We start from the raw sequence: 20,972 nt of genomic DNA, 5'->3' as shown, positions 1-20,972 counted from the left end.
TTTAATTTGTGTGCCCATGACAAAATGGTTTTGCAAAGGAATTTGATTTACTTTTCAAAACTGTGGAATTAATTGAATAAAGGACAGTTTAGGGCAGCACTTGTATTTCTGAATATTTGGACTCTCTTTTCCTGTTCTTTCCTCTTGCCCACACCACCCCCCCCCACATACCTCTCCTCTTCTCTCTCTTTCTCTTTCTCTCTCTCTCTCTCTCTCATACACACACACACACACACACACACACACACACGCATCTCACAGCAGCACTGACATAGCTTCTCTCCCTCTCCTTGCAGCTGCGGCATTTCTGCATAGAGGTGCACGGAGGAAGGAAAGTCCTGATCCTCTGGGCAAGGGCAGGCTGACCCATCACACAGAAATCCTCTCCCTGTGCCTCTCAGCTGGAGTGGCCCGGTGTGCCTACCAACTCTCTGCTTGCCCCTCCATCCTCAGGCTCCACCTTCCTGTTGCCAGAGGCCACTGTGCCACCTTTAAATCAGGTTTAGAAAAAGTTTACCTGTGGCGCCTGCTATTCCAGACATTAAAATCTGTGTGCTGTGTCTTCTCGTTGCAAGGGAAGAATTTGCACAGAATGGCATGTGCTCTGCCTGGTGATACCGGGGCCAGCCGGGTCAGCGGCTGGGCTTTCTCTGCAGCAGGTATCATCTGCCCTGGGGTCTGAGCCGACTGTCCCCTTGGAGGGAGCAGGGCCAAGCGTCTCGCTGACCTGGCTGACCTACAGCCACAGCCCACACACTCCTGTTCTCTCAGGACAGCAAGATGCTTGCTGAGAAAGTCTGATGGTTGCTGGGCACTGCTTCCCCAACTCCTCCTAAACCTTATCTTCTATACCTTAGAATGCTGGAAACAATCTGTCTTTCTTAAAAGATGGAGAGTTTCCTGAAGGCAGGAGCAGTGTCTTATCTAACTCTCTAACACACAGTGGATCCTCATGCATATTTGTTCAATTAATAAACGAGGAAATGAATAGAGAGGATGAATCATCTCTCTGGATGAGTTAATTACATCTATTGCATTTAACAAGCTTTATATAATACTGTCTTTGTGCCAGGAACAGCTCAAAGTGCTTTTTAGATAGAAACTCATATATGCTTAATATAAACTCTATAAGTTAGACACCATTAATAGTCCCTTTTTCTCAGATGGGGTTGCTGAAGTGCAGGCTGGTTAAGTAACTTGCCCAAGGGCAGGCAACTAGTAGGTGGCAGAGTCAGGATTCAAACCCGAGCAGTCTGGCCCCAGAGTTTTTGCTTAAATCTCTGCTCTGTCCTTCATCCTCTGATCCTGAGGCTGATTCTCCTCTGACCAAGGCTGAGGTACTTAGATAAACCCGTACGGGGAACAAACATGCACAGAATTTAATCCGTGAAGCCCACCTTTTAGAATTCAGCTTTCAAAAGTCATGGAAAAGAAGGTTTCCCCGTGGAAGAAGCATACGAAAATTATTTGATTTCTCCAGGACATCGGATAGATTTCCTTTCTTTTCATCTCTGAAACATACAGACTGCATTTTTTGGTGTCGAAGCGCAAAAAGAATGGAAGGAAGGAGGGAAAGAAGGAGGAAAGGAAGGAAAGAAGGAAAGAAACAGAGAAAAAGAGAGAGAAAGAAAGAAAATAACCTTTGTTTAATCTCCAGCACAGAAACGGTGTTCGCAGCCCTGAGAAACATGGGTTCTCATTCGCCTGTGGCTTGGCACAGTTTCACTGCCCAGAAGCCTGCCGAAATATTGGAAGTCAAGACTCGGTATAATAATTGGCTTACAGATTTGAAGAAGGATAGACAGACTTTTCCATTTCCAAGATTCATGGGTCCCACTACCACCAATAGATTTGCTGGCTCTGTGTGTTAAGCCATTTTCTAATCAAATTGGCCCAGAGTCCGCACTCTGATTGGGTGTAAATGGGCTGCTCTAAAACTTCTCTGCCTCAGCTAGGGGCTGAGAGGTGGATGGGGTGAAATTTTTCTCACTGATGCTCAAACATCATAAGCTCTTCGTTCAACCACAATAAGGGGCCTCCATCTTTTAAAAAATTTAACCAAACGTCGTTGTGACTTCTATTTATAATATGCTCTGCAAGGTTGTTTGTATGCTCTTAAGTGTCTTTGAAGATGTGAACTCATTGTGAGGTACCATAGGACTTGATGTACCTAGAAAATGAAATAGGAATGTGGAGCTTGGTGATGTCAATATGGAACACTTGGAATATCCAAAAGTTTGTGATAAACAAAGAAAGCAACGTGGCAGAAGGCTTATGAGAGAAGGTGCTGGCATCTGTCAGATCTGAGTGTGGATCCCAGCTCTACCCTTTAGCCATATGTTTGTGGGAAAGTTTGTAATCTAAGCCTTGGTTTCCTCATCTACAAGTTTAAATGACCACATCAGTAAGCATACTGTTGGGAAGCCTAATCTCCAAATAAACTTAACTAAGGGTTGCTAGTAAATGTCAAGGTGAAACAGAAAAATCTAAAAACAAGATCTAATCAGAAAAAGCCAGAAAGGGATTGACTGGCTGTTTGGGGCTGATAGGAGAATGTTGATGCATCATGTAGAAGAAATGGAACTCTTCATTAGGTCTTTTATTCTTGTCTGTTCCGTCAAGAAAGATCCTCTTAGTTCAGGATGGAATAAACTTTGGTTGGGGTGATAGAGTCAGTACTGGTCAAACAGTCATAGGAGAGAGCTAGCTCTCAATGAGTGTATTTTTTGGGGACTAATATCCCAAAAAACACAGAATAACTTGGACACAAGATATTAAATATCCTTGTGGCAAAAAGCAGAGGGGTTTGAGATAGGAAATGAGACAATATCAGATATCACTGCAATTTTCAAAACAAATGGAAATAAGCTGGCGGGCCCTATAAAGTGCAGGCTGACATCTCACAAGTCTTGGACTCAAGTTTGCGGAAGGTTGTGAGAAGCGTGGTTTATGAGTTTATTGAATAGAGGAAAGCCTGGTAGCTAGATTTGTATCAATTCGTTTAGGATAACTCTGACCCAGTGCACTCATGTCTTCTCATTGGAATGGTAGGTTTGGAAAATGTGATAGACAGACTGTGTGAATTTCAGCAAGACGGTGAACAAGGACACCTTTGTTGGACACATATATGATCCCTTTGGGGCAAGGTGGAAGATGATGGGATGGCTATTCAGAAAATTACGTGGAAAAGTAATGTTGTTGAAAGATTGTTGCTCAAGAGTCATGATGAGTAGATTGGTCCATAATACCTGGTGGTTTGGAATTGAGTGACTCCAGTGGGCTTTGTTCTCAGGTCTGTCCTGGTACCATTTTTCTAAACGTCTGGATAAAGATAGAGAGCGCTGCTCTTTGGTTACGGGCATGGTATGTGTGGAGCACTTCTGGCCATTGAGGTTGTGACTTTCGTGCCCATTGTACAAGTGAGGAAATGAGGCACAGGAAGTGTATCAGTCTTCTGGGGCCGCCACAACAAATGAACACAAACTGGATGGCTTAAAATAGAAATTTATTCTCTCACTGTTCTGGAGACCAGGTTCTGAAATCAAGGTGTCCTCAGGGCCACATTTCCTCTCAAGGTTCCGGGGGAGGCTGCTTCCTTGCCTCTTCCAGCATCCTTGGCTTGTGGCAGCATCATGGCAATCTCTGCCACTGTTGTCGCATGGTCTCCTTCCCTGCGTGTCTGTGTCCTTTTTCTTTCTCCTATATGGACACTCTCATTGGATCCAGGGCCCACCCTAATCTACTATGATTTCATCTCTATCCATACCTTAATTACATCTGCAAAGACCCTAGTTCTAAATAAGATCACATTCTGAGGCTCCTGGTGGACATGAATTTGGGAGAACATTATTCAACACACTGCAGAAAGTTAAGGGGCATATTCAAGGTCCAATGATTAAGTGGCAGCTCTAGGATTTGAACTTACCCTGTCTGACTCTAAACCCCACATCTCAGAGGGGAGTTTCCCCTTTATCTTAGATGAAATGATCAGGATAGGAAAAGGACTCAAATTCTTGTCATTGAGGAAATGTGAATATTTATCCTGGAAAAGAAAATACTCCAGGAAGGGGATTATGAGGATGAAGCAGAGTGGTCCCCCAGAAAGAGAATCCTTTTGGTCTATCTTGTCTGGGGTAGGAGAAGGCAGCTTACATGGTCTACGGTCTTGTCCAGAGCTGTAGCCAAGGAAGCACCATAGATGGCAAAGTGGGTGCAGAGGAAGTGACCAACAGCTGTGCTGCAAGAACATGGCTACAACTTTGGATGCAGAGAGGCAGGAAGACCTAGTGGTTAAGAAAATGGACTCTAACCCTTGCTACCTGGCCTCAAATCCCGGCTCTTCTACTTACTCACTATGTCAGCTTGGGCAGGTTGCTCAATCTCTCTGAGCCACAAACTAAGGATAAAAATAATAGCCTCATTGGGCATATAAGATGATGAATTATGATGAGATAATACATATAAAGCCCTTAGTTCAATACATCTCCCAAAATCAGTACTTAATAAATGCTGGTTATCATGATTACTTAAATACTGTACTTCTCTGTGCTCCCAAACAGTATCTCATGTTTTACTCACTGTCCAGAGGCTTGTGTCCCGTCTGGCTGTAGTAGTCCCTGTGCGCCTGCCTGACACCCACGGAACCCCGCCACCTCATCCGTGGTGACCTGTGCTGCATCTCTTCCTCATTAGTGTAATTAGAGAGGCTTTCCTCTCTTCCAGCAGCCCTGCCAGTGGCTGCTAAAGAAGGTTTCAGCCAAGTTGACTGGACGGGCTCCCTCATTATTTAAGCGCTCATTATTGAGGTTAGCATGGCTTCTAGATTTGCTCAAGTCCTAGGAAGGAAACCGATTCTCCTTTGCATGTACTTCAGTCCTCTGGTGGCTGCCAGCAAGTTCTTTCTGGATGACCACAATGCCTCCCCCTCCTTTTCCCCTTAGAATTGGATAGTTTTTACTATATTTTTAATCATTTTTTTTTTAAAGAAAAAATTAAAACCCACAGTCATGAACAAATTACAAATTGGCCAGCTCCTGTTTGGGAATATATACCCATCTACAGCTTTTGTTAAAATATTAGATCTGCTAGAGGAACGTTATTTCTCATCCCCCTCTCCCACCCAGTCTGGCACCAGCTCTCTAAGTCCTTGATGGAATTAGACATGATATTCTCTAATAATTCCAAAGAACAAATTGCTCGTTGTTACGTAGGTCTATCCTTGAATTTCACCTACCATTTTCTTGGTGGTGATGGATTTTCCTTTCACCTACTCTGAGGGACCCCAGCTCGGGTCCACTTGATCTGAAAATGCTTTTGATGTCTTCAGTCACATGGCAAAGCCCCTGTACTAAACCTTCTCTGACTTCAGAAGTCTCCAGTTGCTGTGGCTGAGAGCATGCCCCTGCCTGTTGGGAAGAAGGCGCTTCTTGGCTAGTGGCAGAACTACTCTGATAGGGATGATAATATAAGTCAGCAGGAGTAATGTGTAAAGGTGGGAATTCAGTTCAGCAAAAAGAGCAGGAACACGTCCTGTGCACAGATTGTACACTGTCCCTGTCTTCAGAAGGTGAGAAAAGGTCCCTGCCCTCTCCATTTGTCCTCCTGGGTGGGGAGAGTGAGGAGTGAGCCTACTCTTGGTGAGAAGCATCCTAAGGGAAGTGGAGTTGGCTGGTTCTGATAACATGGGGACTGTGTTGAACTGAGGGGTTGTTGGGGGGCCATCCTTTCCCTAACTCTTCCCTGGGAACCTGAAAACAATAGGAAATGTGAATTTTCTTTAAGTCAACATGAGGGCACAGGAGATCATAGTAGGTGATATGCTAAGCGCCACCGTAGAGATACAGAATGGCTCTGTATGGAAGGACTTAACTTAATTATAGAAAAAAAAGCAGACAAAGAAAGGAGGTTGGGATGGAGCTTGGGTAGGTATTGAACAATAGGAAGACACTGTGTTACACATTTAATGAATACATTGATTTCTCTCCATTGTATAGATGAGATGGGATGGCTGAGGGGTAGGTAGGAGACACACAATGGATGAGGAAGCTCTGGATTCTGGTGGGTCCTGACTCTGCTTTTTCCTAACTCAGGGTATGCAATTTCGCCTCTCTAAACCTCAGTCCTCTCATCTATTAAATGGGGTAATAATAAGGAGAATACCTGACACGCAAGGCAGTAAATATGGGATGAAGAAGGCAGAAAGCTATGTTGTGCCTGGGAAGGACCAGTTGGTGCTGGAGGAGAGGGGTCTGAGGTTGGAAATAACCCATTAGGGATCTGGGGGTGTGGAGGAGAGATGCTGAACCTCTCCTCCTCTCCTCCACCTCCTTCCTGGGTTCCAGCTAGACTATGACCATCTCCAAGCCACTTCAAAAAGGTGGACCGTAAAAGGGAAGAGTGGATGAGGCTGCCTGGGAGCCCTGTGGCCTCAACTTCAGTGAAATCTCTGGAGAAGTCCCCTGGCACCTTTTGGTCCCCACGACATGTGAAGACACAGGAGTGCAGAGATTAGAGGGACCTCCTTATTGGGGGCCAAAAGAGCAGACATGCCTCTAACTGGAGGTGAGGATGCCTGAGCTCAGTACTTCTCTAGATTTAATGTGAATATGAATCACTTGGGGTCCTGGAAAGCAAAGATTCTGATTCCATTGCTTTGGGGTGGGGTCTGAGATATTGCATTTCTAAGGAGCTTCCAGCTAATGCCACTGCAGCTGGTCCGTGGACCTCCCTTTGAGTATCAAGGTGCTACAGGACACTCCCAGGGACGACTATACTCAGGATTCTGCACTTGGCCTTTCCCTCCTCACCATGATTGCCCGGTCAACTGTGGAGCTGGCCCATTTATCCTAGTTAAACGCTTCCACCACTTCTTGCGATTATCCCTCATGATACTGATTACATTATACACTCAAATTAAATAAAATGCACCCTATCGAATGCATGGCACACAAAAAGAATATTTATTTGAATATTAAGTACAGATAAGACTTCCCCTGGGATTATTTCAGAGTGCGTTTGCAGAATTTAATTGCAAGGTTTTCGCACTCAGGTTCTTTCAGAATGCTACTTATGAAAATATTTTCTTTCCGAAGGTAAAGCTCTGCTCTGTTGGTTTATTATTATTATTATTTTAAATCTGAAGAGCTCTCTGAGCTCAGTCATTACTTCCAGTGTCTAATTAATACTGATGATGACAAAGCAAACAGCCAGATGACCTAGATTTTCCTTTTAAATTGCCTGCAATTTGCATGCACGCCTCCTCATTGTTTCAGAACTTTTGTGAGCCTGACTCTTCCAGTAAAGATTCTTTAAGTTGAGGGTTTTAAGAGCTCATTTTTCATGAAGCATATGTCTTCCAGCACTCCCTCCATTAAGCTTTCCAGGAAGAGTGTGAACACACACACACACACACACACACACACACACACACACACACACTCTCATACAGCAACAATAACAACCACCACCCAGGCAACCCTTTCAGACAACTGAACTGGAAAATTAGAAAATGAATACTCCTCAAGCTTCTCCAGCTACACGATTGTTCCCATTTCTTAAATGATGACATTTTGTAAAGTCACAGAAATCAGGAATGGAAAAGGCCTCTTACAGCTATGTAAAGATTTCTTTAGATGCAGAAGGCAGCCTGGGGATGTTCACTTGGGCTGCCTTTGACTGCAAAGTCGCTTATGTCTCTATTTCCTTGTCTGGAAAATTGGTCCAATGGGACTTGGTTCACCTCGCTTATTTTTTTTTCTTTCTAGTAGTACAGTGGTTGTTACATGATTTATTTCTGTTGACATACTCTACGATCTGGAGATGTGAACTTTTAATCTTGCAGCACAAAACTTCCAGGCGCATCAGCCACTTTTCAAAACCTTGGTTTTCTACCACTGTGGTATTGTCCACTCAACAGCTAAGCACATAGCTGGGCAGGCCCGGTCCATTGTCAACTTATAAAAAGAACAAATAACAACGATAAATAGATTTTGGATTAAATTTGCTTTCTTGCATTGAAAAGGCACTTAGATATTGCTTTCAGTATGGCGGGTGCTCTTTTAATTGCTTTGCAAATATTAACTTGTTCCAACCTTGTGATGACCCTTTAGGGTGTACAGGCAGGCCCTGGTGAGGAATTTGTCCCAAGTCCATAAGCTAATAAGTAGCAGAGTTAAGATTTGAACCTTGGAAGTCTGGCTTTTAGAGCTTGTCCTCTTAACCACTGGTTTTAAGATGCCTCTCGAATGTCTCTCAATTAACATGATCAGGATGACTGCCCAGATAAGGCCGTGGCCTGTGTGTCTCTGCTGAATCGATTTAATTGGGATGCAGATTATAAAATTATCAACTTCTGATAAAATTATCATTAGAGCTTTGCGATGACTAACCACAAAGAAAAAGTCCAGTTAAAACATCTTGACTTGAAAGTCTCTTGAGAATATATATCCCATCTAAGCAGAGATATGCGAGTGGTCTGTAAATCACCCGCCTCTGGATGTAGAGAGGGGGATGATGGGAAAATCTGAGTTGAGATCCCCATGCCGTGTAATCAGAGTTCCCTGGCTATAGGGTAATGATAGTCCCAGGAGATTGGTTCAGGAAAGCATGCCGAGCCCTTTTGGTTCCTCAGGACATTTTGGAGGGTGTTACTCGAATGTTCTTGGACTGAGCAAGGGGTTGAGGTGGAGTTGGGGGGGGGGTTTAATTATAACCCTTGATTATGAAGGAAAGGAATGGTGGTAGTTTCTACATCTGAAACAAATAGAAATCATCTTTGTAATAACCACAATTGTTTTCTCCCTCCTTCCTCTGCCTTGCTTCACAAAATACCTTATTAAATCTGGAGAATAAGAGTGTGCCTGGGGTAATGGTTTATTATCAGGATAAATAATAGGCAATATGTTCTCCTCCACCTTGCAAGTTGTCAGATGCAAAGACATTTGCTGGTTTCGCTTGTAAAAGTGTGTCCATGTGTCAGAGGAGCCAGCCTCTTCCTGGCCAGGGGCTGCCCTTTCACCAGCCTCGAGCCTGAAATGAATAACTCCAAGAGACTGCACCCTTGCAGGAAGCAGATGGATGTGAGAGGCTGGAGGGCATCCTTGCCAGGTGCTGCTTGTGGCTGCTACCTCTTTCAGTGCTTGGCTGTCTAATTCATCTGCCTGGACAGCTTTGTCCCAGACCCGGGGGACTTGTTCTGTTGCTGATGGGGTATTTAACAAGTGGGTGCATGGCAGAGCAAGCACACAAAGCATTTCCTCCAAAGAAAACAGCTCTTTAAAACCTGTTATATGAGGCTTGCTCAAGTTCCTCGGGCATCCTGACCTCTGACATCCCTTTAATCAAAGAACCAACACTTGAGTCTCCCCAGTGACTTACACCCAGAACAGTGACTCTTGACATAAGTACCAATGTCATCAAATGACACGGTTTTACAAGGAGCAGCGGGAGAAGAAGCGCTCACCAAATGTTGTGTGGGGCCTGGCATATACCAAACCATAGGTCATTCAAGTGCTAAATTATTTTGAGATTTCAGGACATGCTCACCAAATTATCCCAAGCATTGTTAGTCATCCGTTAAATATGTTAGAGCTTTCATTCTTTGGGTTTATCTGTTCAAGTTTACATTTAACAGCAAACCCATTATTTTTTTTTCCAACTGGTACTTAGTCTTGCCAAGCTCTTTCCTCCTGTCCCCTGCCCCCAACGTCTCTCCTCCAAAGCTGGCACCTTTACCAAATCAGACAAGATTTAAGTAGGAGATTCTGGTTCTCCTCAAGGTTAAAATGAAATTGTCGGGGGCGAGGTGAGTGGGTTCCCCAAGTAGTTTTCTCAAATGCATTTTCTTCATATACACAACATGAGCCAGAATCGAGTTAATTAATCGTGGCTGACTTGACTCATTGTTGTGACTTTTTGATTTCATTTTTTTCAACTGATTGTGGCTCACTTCCGTTCCTGAATCCTGAGCACTTTCTACTTTCACACACGTTTTTTTTCCTCTCTTATACCGAAAAGAAACAACAGCCACAACAAGTGATGGCATCTACATGTGCTTAGCTGACATAAACTATCCTGTTTCCTTGGAATCAGAAGAGACACTTCATTGTAGGATACATTTGGAAGAAGCAATGGGCTTTAGTATAACCACATTTATAGCTGCCATTAATTAAGCACCTACTATGTGCCAGGCCAGGCTTGGGTCTGATGCTCTACATACAGTTTCTCATTTAAGCACTACAATAACCCAATAACACAGCTTTTTAAGTTGCATTATTATGACTGCTGTCCATTTGAATTTACAAAAGCAGTGCATGATCATTGCAAGAAGTTGAAATCATATAATGGAACTCAAGATCAAAAATGAGAAGCAGCCTCAAGGCTCCCTCGTCCTCATTATTAGTCTCATTCCCAGGACATAAATTTTGTGTTTTTGTTTGCAGTTTGGTTTTCATCATTCCAGACTTTTCCTATATATAAGTGGATATATCTATGTATGTATCTGGACAGGTTTTTCAACAAAATTTGGATCATATTTTAAAAATTGGTTCAACTTGCTTTGTTTTATTCATTGTATCATGGACACCCTTCCATATCAGTACATTTCTAATGAATTCATAGTATCCCATAGTATAGATCAAAGGTTGGCAAATTATGGCCACAAGCTAAACCCAACCCATCACTTGTTTCTATAAGGTTTTATTGAAACACGGCCACAGCTATTTGTTCACACATTGTTTATGGAGGCTTTCTGGCCACAATGGCAGGGTTGAGTAGCTGTAGCAGAAAGAGAGACCCTGTGGCCCCCTAAGGCAAAAATATTTTCTATTTGGCTTTTTATAGAAAACATTTCCCCACCCTTGTTATAGATGAACCACGATGTATTTAACCATTTTAGTACTGACAGACATGGATATTCTTCCAAGTTCCAGGTCTGTGCTAGGAGAAGCACTGTCTTTCCTTCCCCATTTGTCCTTGCATTCTGTTAAAGTGTCTCCTTAGCATAACATCCTCAAGGTCCATCCATGTTGTCCCAAGTGGCACAATTTTGCCTTTTTTATGGCTGAGTAGTATTCCATTGTGTATATATACCACATCTTCTTTATCTATTTGTCTATTGCTGGGCACTTGGGCTGCTTCCAAACCTTGGCTATTGTGAATAATGCTGCAATGAACATAGGGGTGCATAAATCTTTTTGAATTAGTGTTTTCATATTCTTTGGCTAAATTTCCAGTAGTCAAATAGCTGGATCACATGGTATTTCTATTTTTAATTTTTTGAGAAGTCTCCATACTGTTTTCCATAGTGCCTGTACCAGTTTGCATTCCCACCAGCAGTGTATGAGAGCTGAAATATAATAATGTGCGCCTGAAATTTAGACAATGTTACAAGCCAATATAACCTCAATAAAATAATTAAAAAGCAAACGAACAAAAAAAGAGGCTCCCAGCAGAGGAACTGTTGAATGAAAGGAATTGTACATTCTATGTTGTGGCGGCTGCCAACTGCCTTCTAACTGGTGGTACCAATTTGCACTCTCATCCACAGGGTTTAGGAGTGCCTACTTATCCATCCATCTCAAAAGGATAACATCAAACCTTCCAAAATTTCAAGGCAGCTATTGCCTTCACATTTTTTTTTTAAGAAAAGGAATCTGAGACTCCAAATGTGTCATCACTTCAGCCAAACTCACACGGCCTATGGGGAGCAAAGCCAGGATTTAAACCCGAATCATTTGCTTTAGTGCACCTTCTGAAAACCTCTCTGGCTCTCACATTAAGTTTTATAGCAATTTCTAGTATTTTTTGAATTATTTACATGTCCCACATGCTTTGCTTATTATGTTACATGGATTATCTTCTTTTGTGCTCACAACAAAATTAGACACTAGGTAGGTACCATGTTATCACCATTATACGGATGGGGAAATTGAGAGCAAAGAGATTACACAATGTGGCCAGTTGTTTCATAAATGATACACCATGATTGGACTCAGGCAGTCTGATTCCTGAGCATCCAGTCTTCACTGGGGAGAACACTGGGCCTGCAAAAGCACCCAATGGGTTGTTATCAGAGAAATCTAATTTGACAGAAATTATTTCAGTCCCAACCCAGTCTAAACTGCCAAAAGCAAAGTGTGCAGATCTATATATTTATGGAGCCAGACAACACAATCATTACATGATTTGTTGGAGAGAATCACAAACCTGGAAACAGTATCATGTCAGGACAGAGCAGCAAAAGAGCACCCGCAAAGGACAAACGAGGTGCAGACTGGGAGTGGGTTAAAAATGTGGGTATCTGCGGTTTTGGCTGATTTCTTCGACATTGGGAGCTGTGTACTACAGTGATTCAGAGAGGGACTTGAGTCAAGAGTTTGGATGGCAGTTCGCACTCCAATACTTCCAAGCTTTGTGACTTCAGGAAGTCGTTCAGCCTCTCTGTGCCTCAGTTTCCCCATCTGTAAAACAGAGCTAAGAATACTGCCTACTGATGAAGTGGTGGGCATTAACTGAGGTCTCCCTAAAAAGTGTGTAGCACATTTTCTGGCCAATGTAAACATCTGACAAATTTTAACCATTGTTAATGTAAAATTTAAATCACTAAAAAAGTGATTGAAATAATTATTTTGCTGGCAGCATAGTTTAAAATGAGCAAAACATAAAGGTTTTGCAATATTAATATATTTCCCCTTGCTCCCCAACCCAAATCCAGTGTTCTCCCTTACTCTGTCCTAACTTTGACTGTGCTGTTGGCAATATCATCTTCCTGGATCCTTGGGTGGGTCAGCCCACCTGACTCTTATGCACACAGTAAGGGTCAGATCAAGGGCTCCGTTTCCTGAAACACTTGACTGATACCTCCCTCCCCTATTTTCCCCACACAACAGACTGGGTTAGCGCCTCTCCTTTGGGTGCCTGTGGTATCTTACGTTTTCCCTTTCTATCACACATATGACCCTGCATTACAATCTTCATCTTACTCATTTTTCTTCCCCTCTCTGAACTTTTTTTTAGGAAATGTATTATGTATCATCTATATCTGCAGCCCCTTCTATGAGCACAGTGCTAATCAGATAGTGGTACTCAGAGTATGGCTGCTAAATTATATAATAATCCTGAAATGCATTGAGGATTGGGCAAACTGTTGCACTCACCTTATGTGCTTTGTGGCATGAGTTTATAGGAGAATGACATCTTGTTTTCAGAAGAATTTATGATTCTGAAAACAGAGAAGTTGTGCAACGTACACCACTACCAATTGATTTGATTTATTGAGTTCTATGTTGCTAGACTTCTTTGGTAATTTTCTTCTGAATAATTCATAAATGTCCTGAAAACTGGAGTTTCCAACATTATATTATTACAAACAAGAAAACATGAATATCTATTTATCCATTTATTTATTGTGTGTCTTCTTATTTCTTTTGATGCCTGCTGTTCCCAATTCAAGTTAATCTGTCACCAGTTTCCTCTCGCACTTGACTCCTCCGCCATATTGAATTACTTTCACTTCCATAATCTTGCTGGGATTTTCACACATTCCCCCCTCTCCTTGAAATAATTTTTTTTCATTATTTATCTGGATATACTTTCTAAAAAACAAAACAATCTAACAAAAAACACTATCAATCTTTTCAACTCTCTAAGACAAAGTCGATATTCCTCCTGTGTGCTGTCAGCACATCTTATACTTTCACGGTAGCAAATGGTCTTTGTATTGTAACTATCAATTTACTCATCTTTTTCCCCACTTAGACAATGAGCTCCAGAAGTCTTCTTTACTGTTGTATCCCCAGTGCCTTGAACAGTGTCTGACATACAGAAGCTGCTTGATATATATATTTGTTGTTGAAAACCTGGAAGAATGAATTGATGGACAAATAAATTCATTCCAGACATTGTCCTAGTCTCAAAAATAAGAAAAAAACCTCAGTAAGACTCAGTCTTTGTCCTTGCATATCCAGTCTGATGTGTGAGAGGGAAAATGAGACTGACAATAGGGTCAGGATAAAGCAGGAAGAACTGAGAAGAGAGAGCTCAAGTCAGGAGAAGATGAAAAAGGCTGAGTCTGAGAAAGACGAATCCCTGCTATTAAACATCCTGTTCACCAGGAGAGCAAAGGGTCTCATGCTGAAGTTTATTGCTTCAATTGCTAACCTTTCATAAGTGCTTACTTGGCAGCCCTATCGAGATTCTCTGGAAGCATCTTAAAGGGGCAGCACCAGACCTCCCACTTTCCCTTTTTTCATTTAGGCTATAAAATATATTAGTTTAGTGCATTACTGCCGTGGGAGAAGAAAAAGTATATCACATGTTAGTTTCCAAATGAAATGACATTTAGCAAAGTGTACATTTAAGACATTTTTCAAGGCTGACTTTTAAAGAGTACACCGGACGGGTCTTGCTTCAGAGCAGAAGATAAAGAGTTACAGGTGCCTGTTTTCCTCTGAACCTCTCCCATAATGGTTATGGGGAAAAATTTTAAGAGCCTCATTAGGTCTAGCAATAACTTAGTGAGCCTTCAGAGCAGCATGACACCCTGTTTGGAGTGTTGTGTGATAGACACAGCTGCAAAAGAAACACAAACTCCTGAGGGTACTTGGCTATCTTGAAATAACTGGCTCTTTGCACTTGATCCCTAGTTGAAGAAGAAAAAGTTGTCAGCCACCCTATTTCCAAGATGTGGCCATTAGTGAGTTGATGTCCAATCAAAGACGTAATGGCAGATGTAGACTTTATTAGACAGCAGGTAGAGTGTGGTGGTGATGACATCCAATTCACAAAAAAACTTATGGGATTGGACAGGAACATGGCCCCAGAGGAAAAGTAGGATATTTTTCTTAGAATATGGGCAAAACACTGCAGGGTGATGTGCGAGAAAATTTCAACAAATAATAAAAAATTCAAAACAAAACCTCCCACAAAACCCACTACAGAGATTACTCAAAATGTCCTTTTTTATCATCATCAAATCGCATTTTCCTTAATCAGCTTCATTGGGAAGACAACATAGCTATTTTCATGGCTACTGTTGAATTTTGCATTTGATATACTTTGTATTAGGAACGTTATAAGATGGTTTCACTTCAAATTGTTTAGATCAGTAGGCTTCTTGTTTCTTTCAATGCTATCATTGTGCTTCCGTGAGTCTGACAATCCCTTGTGATTTTTGAAGATGGATGTTAAAAACGTTAATCTTATTGGGGCTGGCCCCGTGGTTGAGTTCGTGCGCTCCTCTGCAGGTGGCCCAGTGTTTCGTTGGTTCGAATCCTGGGCGCGGACATGGCACTGCTCATCAGGCCATACTGAGGCAGCATCCCACATGCCACATCTAGAGGGACTCACAAGTAAAATATACAACTATGTACCAGGGGGCTTTGGGGAGAAAAAGGAAAAAAATAAAATCTTAAAAAAAAAATGTTGAAATAGGTCTCAGAACCACCCTTTATAAAAAATCATTAATCTTATTATTAGATAAAGCATTTTATTTAATTAATGAAAATGAAAGCTATCCCTATTACAATAACATTTTTAAAAACACCTCCTATATTTCTGCAAGGCACCGATATTAAAATATTTTCTGATTATAAATGCCCTCCATGACATAAAGGATAATTTGAAAACTACAGAAAAACATTAAGAAAAAAGTAATTGCCGTCACTCTTTAATTGCATCTCCCATTTAGTTTTGTGTTTCATATTTAGATAGGTGGTCCATTTTGAATAAAGCGTGAGGTTTAGGTCAAAGTATATATGCATTTTTTTCTGCATACAGACCTCCTATTATTCTAACATCATGTATTTTTGGGTATATCACTTTTTGTAATTTTTTTAAGGTGGTTAGCCTAGGGATTGCAATACACACACTTAACTTCTCTCAGTGTACACAGAATCAATATTTTACCATTTCCGTTGGAAGGTAGAAACTTTATTGCCATATATATGCCTCATCCTCCTCTCTTTCTATTGCGTTTATCTTCTGTCTTGCATAGTCATACATTGAAAACCTTGTCAGACAATTTTGTGATTTTTTTTTTTTTGCTTACGTTCATTAAATGTATTTGAAAGAACTCAAGAGGAGTAGACTAGTCTATTATATTTATATTTACTCATATATTCACCATTTCTTTTGCTCGCCCTAAAGTCTTAGTGTTCCAAGTTTCCTTCTGGTATTATATTACCTTTGTCTGGAGAACTTCCTGTAGCAATTCTTTTAGAGCAGGTCTGTTGGCAATCAATTTTCTTAGTTTCCTTAATATTTCACCTTCATTTCTAAAGGACATTTTCATTGGATTTAGAATTCTGGATTGACACTCCTTTTCTTTCAGCGCTTAAAGAATCATGTGCCACCTTCTTCTGGCCTCCCTGGTTTTTGTTTTTTGTTTGTTTAAATGAGAAATATACAGTTATTTGAATTACTACTCCCTTGCAAATATTGCATCATTTGTTTCTGGCTATTTTCAAAGTTTAAAAGTTTTTTTTCCGGTTTCAGTAATTTGATTACATCTGTATGTGAATTTCTTTGGGTTTACCTCTTTAGGGTTTGCTGAGCTTCTTGAATTTGTGGGTTTATGTTGTTTGCCAAATGTGGGGAGTTTTCAGCTGCTATTTCTTCAAATAATTTTTTTGCAGCGAACTCCATCTTCATTCTAGAATTTCAGTGACATAAATGTTATATCTTTTGCTATTATTCTACAAGTCTCTGAGTTTCTTCTTTTTTTAAAATCTTCATTCTCCATTTGAACTCATTTAGTAAGTTTATTTTTAAAATTTAGGTTATTATTTTTACAGTTCAAAATTTCCATTTGGTTCTTCTCTATATCTTCTATTTCTTTGCCAACACTGTATTTTTTCATTTGTTTTAACTCTGTTTTCCCTTACTTCTTGGAGCATTTTTGTAATAGCTGCTTAAAATCTTCATTTGATAATTTCAGCATCTGTCTCATCTCAGTGCTGGTGTCTGTGACTGTCTTTTCCCCTGTCAGTTTAAATTTTCCTGTTTCTTTGTGTGCTGAGTAATTTTGGTTGTATTCCTGGGTATGTTGAATATTATCTTATGAGACTGTGGGTCTTGTTTAAGTCCTGTGAAAGTTGTTATATTTGTTTTAGCAGGCAATCAATCCAGTTGGATGCAGGCAGAAAGTTCCTAGCTTCATTCTGTAGATTTTGTTTCCAATATCAGTTCTTCTTGTCAAAGCTTTTGCATTAATAGTTGGATCTGTCCCATATACGCACATCCCAGTGGACAGTCTGAGACCTGAGCAGTGGTCTATCCAGTCAGTTCTCAAAGTCTATGGTATCCATTTAGGGTCACATGCACACACATGAGGCTCAAGGGTGAGTGCGGAGTTCATAAAAGTACCACATGGGGTCATTTTCCCAAACTGTTTCCTTTCCAGGATCCTCAAGATATTTTTGGTTTCCTAGGGCTCTATGTTTTTGTCCTTCAGCCAGAAAGCTGGTGCATTTTTACTCTGTTCATGTGCTTCTGCTACTGAGCCTGCATTTGGGGCCAAGTGGCAAGAGGACAGAGGGAGAAAAATCAACAAGGGTTTGCCCTACCTTCTGGGACCACGGCTTCTCAGATCATAGAAGAGGGTTCCCTCCCTCAGAATGTTGGGCATCTCTCCCTCTCTGTATGTGGATGCTTAGTTCTGGGCTCTAGGCTGCCTTGAATCCATGCAAGGGGATGCTGGTGAGTGGAAGGAGGGGAACACTGCACTTGTCCGTTAATACTTTGTATTCTGGTCTTCTTCCCCACTCCACCTGCTACTATTTACTCTTCAGAGACCTCAAAGAGTTGCTTCATGCATTCTATACAGATTTTATAGTTGCACTGAGTGGGGGAGACAGGAGGAAGTGTGCTTACTCCATCTTACCCAGAACCAGAACCATGTCACCCACTTCATTTGTTTCATTGTGGGAAAATACACATAAAATAAAACTTACCATTTTAGCCACTTCAAAGTGAACAATTTATGGGCATTAAATACATTCAAAATTTTGTGCAGCCATTGCTATCTTGTTTGAGAACCTTTTCATCACCCCAAATGGAAAATCTAAACCCGTGAAGGGGTCACTCTCCATTTCTCTTCCCCAAATCCCCTGGCAACCACCACCCCACTTTCTGTCTCTATGGAATTGCCCCACTTCATTTTATAACTGTTTGAAGAGATATAATTTACACATCATACAGTCACCTATTTCAAGTGTATAATATTGTGTGTATGTTGTTGTGGGCTTTTTTTTTTTTTTGTATTTTTACAGCATTGTACCCATTTCCTTTTTAATATTTTGGAATATTTCCTCCTAGTCATTTCCTCTTTCCTTTCTTTTATCTTTCTTCCTTTTCTTTAACGATCTGTTTCACTTTATTTTTAACGCAAAATGGGAATCATAACATTGGTGCACTTCTGTAGCTTCTTCTCTTAAAAACTAAATGGTGGCTGTTGGGCATTTCCCATATCTCTGTTTTTCGAGACGATGATTCTAAATATTGCATGTTGTGCTATCATACCAGTGTACTGTAATTTATTTTTAATTTTCCCATTACACATCATAATATTTACAATATTTTTCTTTCATAAATAATGCTGAAGCTAATTGACATGTAAATAAACATTTGTGCGTATCTCCACTTATTTTCTTAAGAGCTGTTCTTAAGAGGTGATATTTCTGGATTAAAAGGCCTAGCAAAGCAGCGATTTATAGATTTTGGGCTCCGGCATATCCAAAATAAAGATTCCTGTTTTGTTTTTGTTTTAGAGAAAGTAAAAAGAAACTTTCAATACAAAATACATAAAATATACATCAAAAGTCAGTTCTTAAATCTTCTTATCCTTTAGCAAAAGTTTCAAAAACTTGCAATATACTGTCAGGGGTTGCTCCATTGGTTAAAAAAATACTGGAAATACGCAGAATAAATTGTGAATGCAGGCTTAGATTTTATCTCAGCTTAGCTGTTTGAGTTGAAGGTCGACTCAGCCGGTCCCTGTAGAGGTAGAATGTCCCTATGTCCTAGTTTGCCATGTCAGCCCCACTTCACATCTGCTGTTCCTGCCATAATCTTTAATACCACCCCACCCACTTCTTTAACTCACAGATATTTTTCCTGCCTGGAAAATAAATTTTATGGTCACTCCAAAGAAGCTTCCTTGATTTTAAGAAGCACATTTTGGTAGGCCAAGGATACTTGAGCTTATGGCAGATATCACACATTGATCAGCATTTCTTTCTCTGATATAAACATTGACCTCAGAATTGTCCCTAACACAGTCCTATGGGGACTTACTCCCATGTGGTTAGAAGTGGACCACAAAGATGTAACCCATTTGCCAAGGCATGCAGGTGACACTATTGGCCCTTAACATCAGAGGAGACACTGTGTGATGTCCAGTGCCCATCCGCAACCATCTTGAGTGGGCCTTTGGGAAAGAACGCCTGCACCTGTTAGGCAGGGCAAGAGGGATTTTCATGCCAAAGTGGCAACCTTCACCCTGGACAGATCTTGCCTCCTGCGCCCTCTACTGCACGTCTCTCCTCATCCCTTCAAGACTGTGGCTCATCCTAGTTGTGTTTCTACCTCACACAGTTGAAACTCCAAGTGAAGCTTAGGCTCTTTAGACCTAAATGAAAATTAAATACAAAAATACAATTAATTAATTCTGTGTCTGCTTTGAACCAAGTGATTAGAAGTAACTTCCCGTTTTCTTTCATGTTATTTTTATGCAGAAACTTCTGATTTTCCCCCTCTTTTTCTTTTCTTTGTAGGTTTCAAGACAACAGATGAATTGTGAAAGAGAGCAGCTAAGGGTAGGTGCAGCTGCTTGTAAAATGCTTCCTGGTTTTCATTTCTGTGTGATAAGCAAAAATTTCCTTGTCTCTCCCAAGACACAAGGTTCTAAATAGCGGGCTTCATCCTAAGACTGGTAGGGTTGAAAATATTTATCCCAGCTAATTTAGTATTGATTGAGCTGGTAAATACAGTATATCTTCTTTTGAAGTGCCATTATAGTAGATATGGATTTTTTGATTTAGATTCAGCAATAAATACTTCTCTTCTGGAATTTGTTTGACATCGTTGTACTCTTTTTATGTACAACACGAGGTCTAAGTAATAACAAAGGTCAAAAGGATATCTTGCTGCCTTCTTAATGTGAATACCAGGCTGTTTGCTGAGTGGCAAAATGCTCTCTTGCTGTTAACTGGGGTGGGTGAGCCACTAATATGTCAAGGGCATTTTCTAGGAGAATTTAAGTCCTCCATAGACTTTTTAGTTTTAGTGGCATTTGTGTACATTGGAAAAGAATTTAAACCTCATACGCTATTTACCTTCTTTAAAATGAAACTCTCAACCTTCAAGTTCTTTAGATGTAAAAAGTGTCCCCTTGATCAAGAGAGAACAGTTTGCTTATAAATGGAGCTTGGTGGCATTGTTCTGCTTTCATGGTGTCATGGTTGATCTCCTTCTTGGCATGAGTATGGTATTTTAAGAAATATCAGCATTGTCTCCACCTCATTTGTATTTTTTTTGATTTGTTCATGATTTGGACGGATGAGTTTGAAGTCATAACTGGCCTATCTTTAATGTCACTGATGAAAGTTGACAATTTTTACAGGACAATGTGCCTTATAATCATGTTTCCACATTATGATAAAAACTAGAGGAATCTTCTGCTTTTAAAATCACAGCAGTAAAGGGCCAGCCCAGTGGCACAGCGGTTAAGTTTGCATGTTCTGCTTCGGCAGCCCGGGGTTCACCGGTTCAGATCCCCAGTGTGGACATGGTACCACTTGGCAAGCCATGCTGTGGCAGGCATCCCACATATAAAGTAAAGGAAGATGGGCATGGATGTTAGCACATGGCCAGTCTTCCTCAGCAAAAAGAGGAGGATTGGTGGCAGATGTTAGCTCAGGGCTAATCTTCCTCAAAAAAAAAAAAAAAAGAAAGAAAGAAAAACAAAAAATCACAGC

At 40.9% G+C, this 20,972-nt stretch overlaps 1 protein-coding gene across 25 annotated transcripts in view; it reads left to right on the top strand.

The window, feature by feature from the left end:
- Positions 1-20,972, top strand: part of RBFOX1 (RNA binding fox-1 homolog 1) — a 1,988,870-nt gene that overhangs the window by 1,393,816 nt on the left and 574,082 nt on the right. For 21 of the 25 annotated variants that reach the window (XM_070566832.1, XM_070566855.1, XM_070566844.1 and 18 more), the window contains one exon: positions 19,770-19,811. The exons of the other annotated variants lie outside the window; for them this stretch is intronic. In XM_070566832.1, coding sequence (XP_070422933.1) covers positions 19,770-19,811 — 42 coding nt within the window. The remainder of the gene's footprint in view (positions 1-19,769; positions 19,812-20,972) is intronic. 25 annotated transcript variants of the gene reach the window in all.

The sequence above is a fragment of the Equus przewalskii genome, chromosome 12 (assembly GCF_037783145.1).
Source record: "Equus przewalskii isolate Varuska chromosome 12, EquPr2, whole genome shotgun sequence".
Classification (NCBI taxonomy): domain Eukaryota; kingdom Metazoa; phylum Chordata; class Mammalia; order Perissodactyla; family Equidae; genus Equus; species Equus przewalskii.
This window is presented reverse-complemented; position numbering and strand designations above follow the sequence as displayed.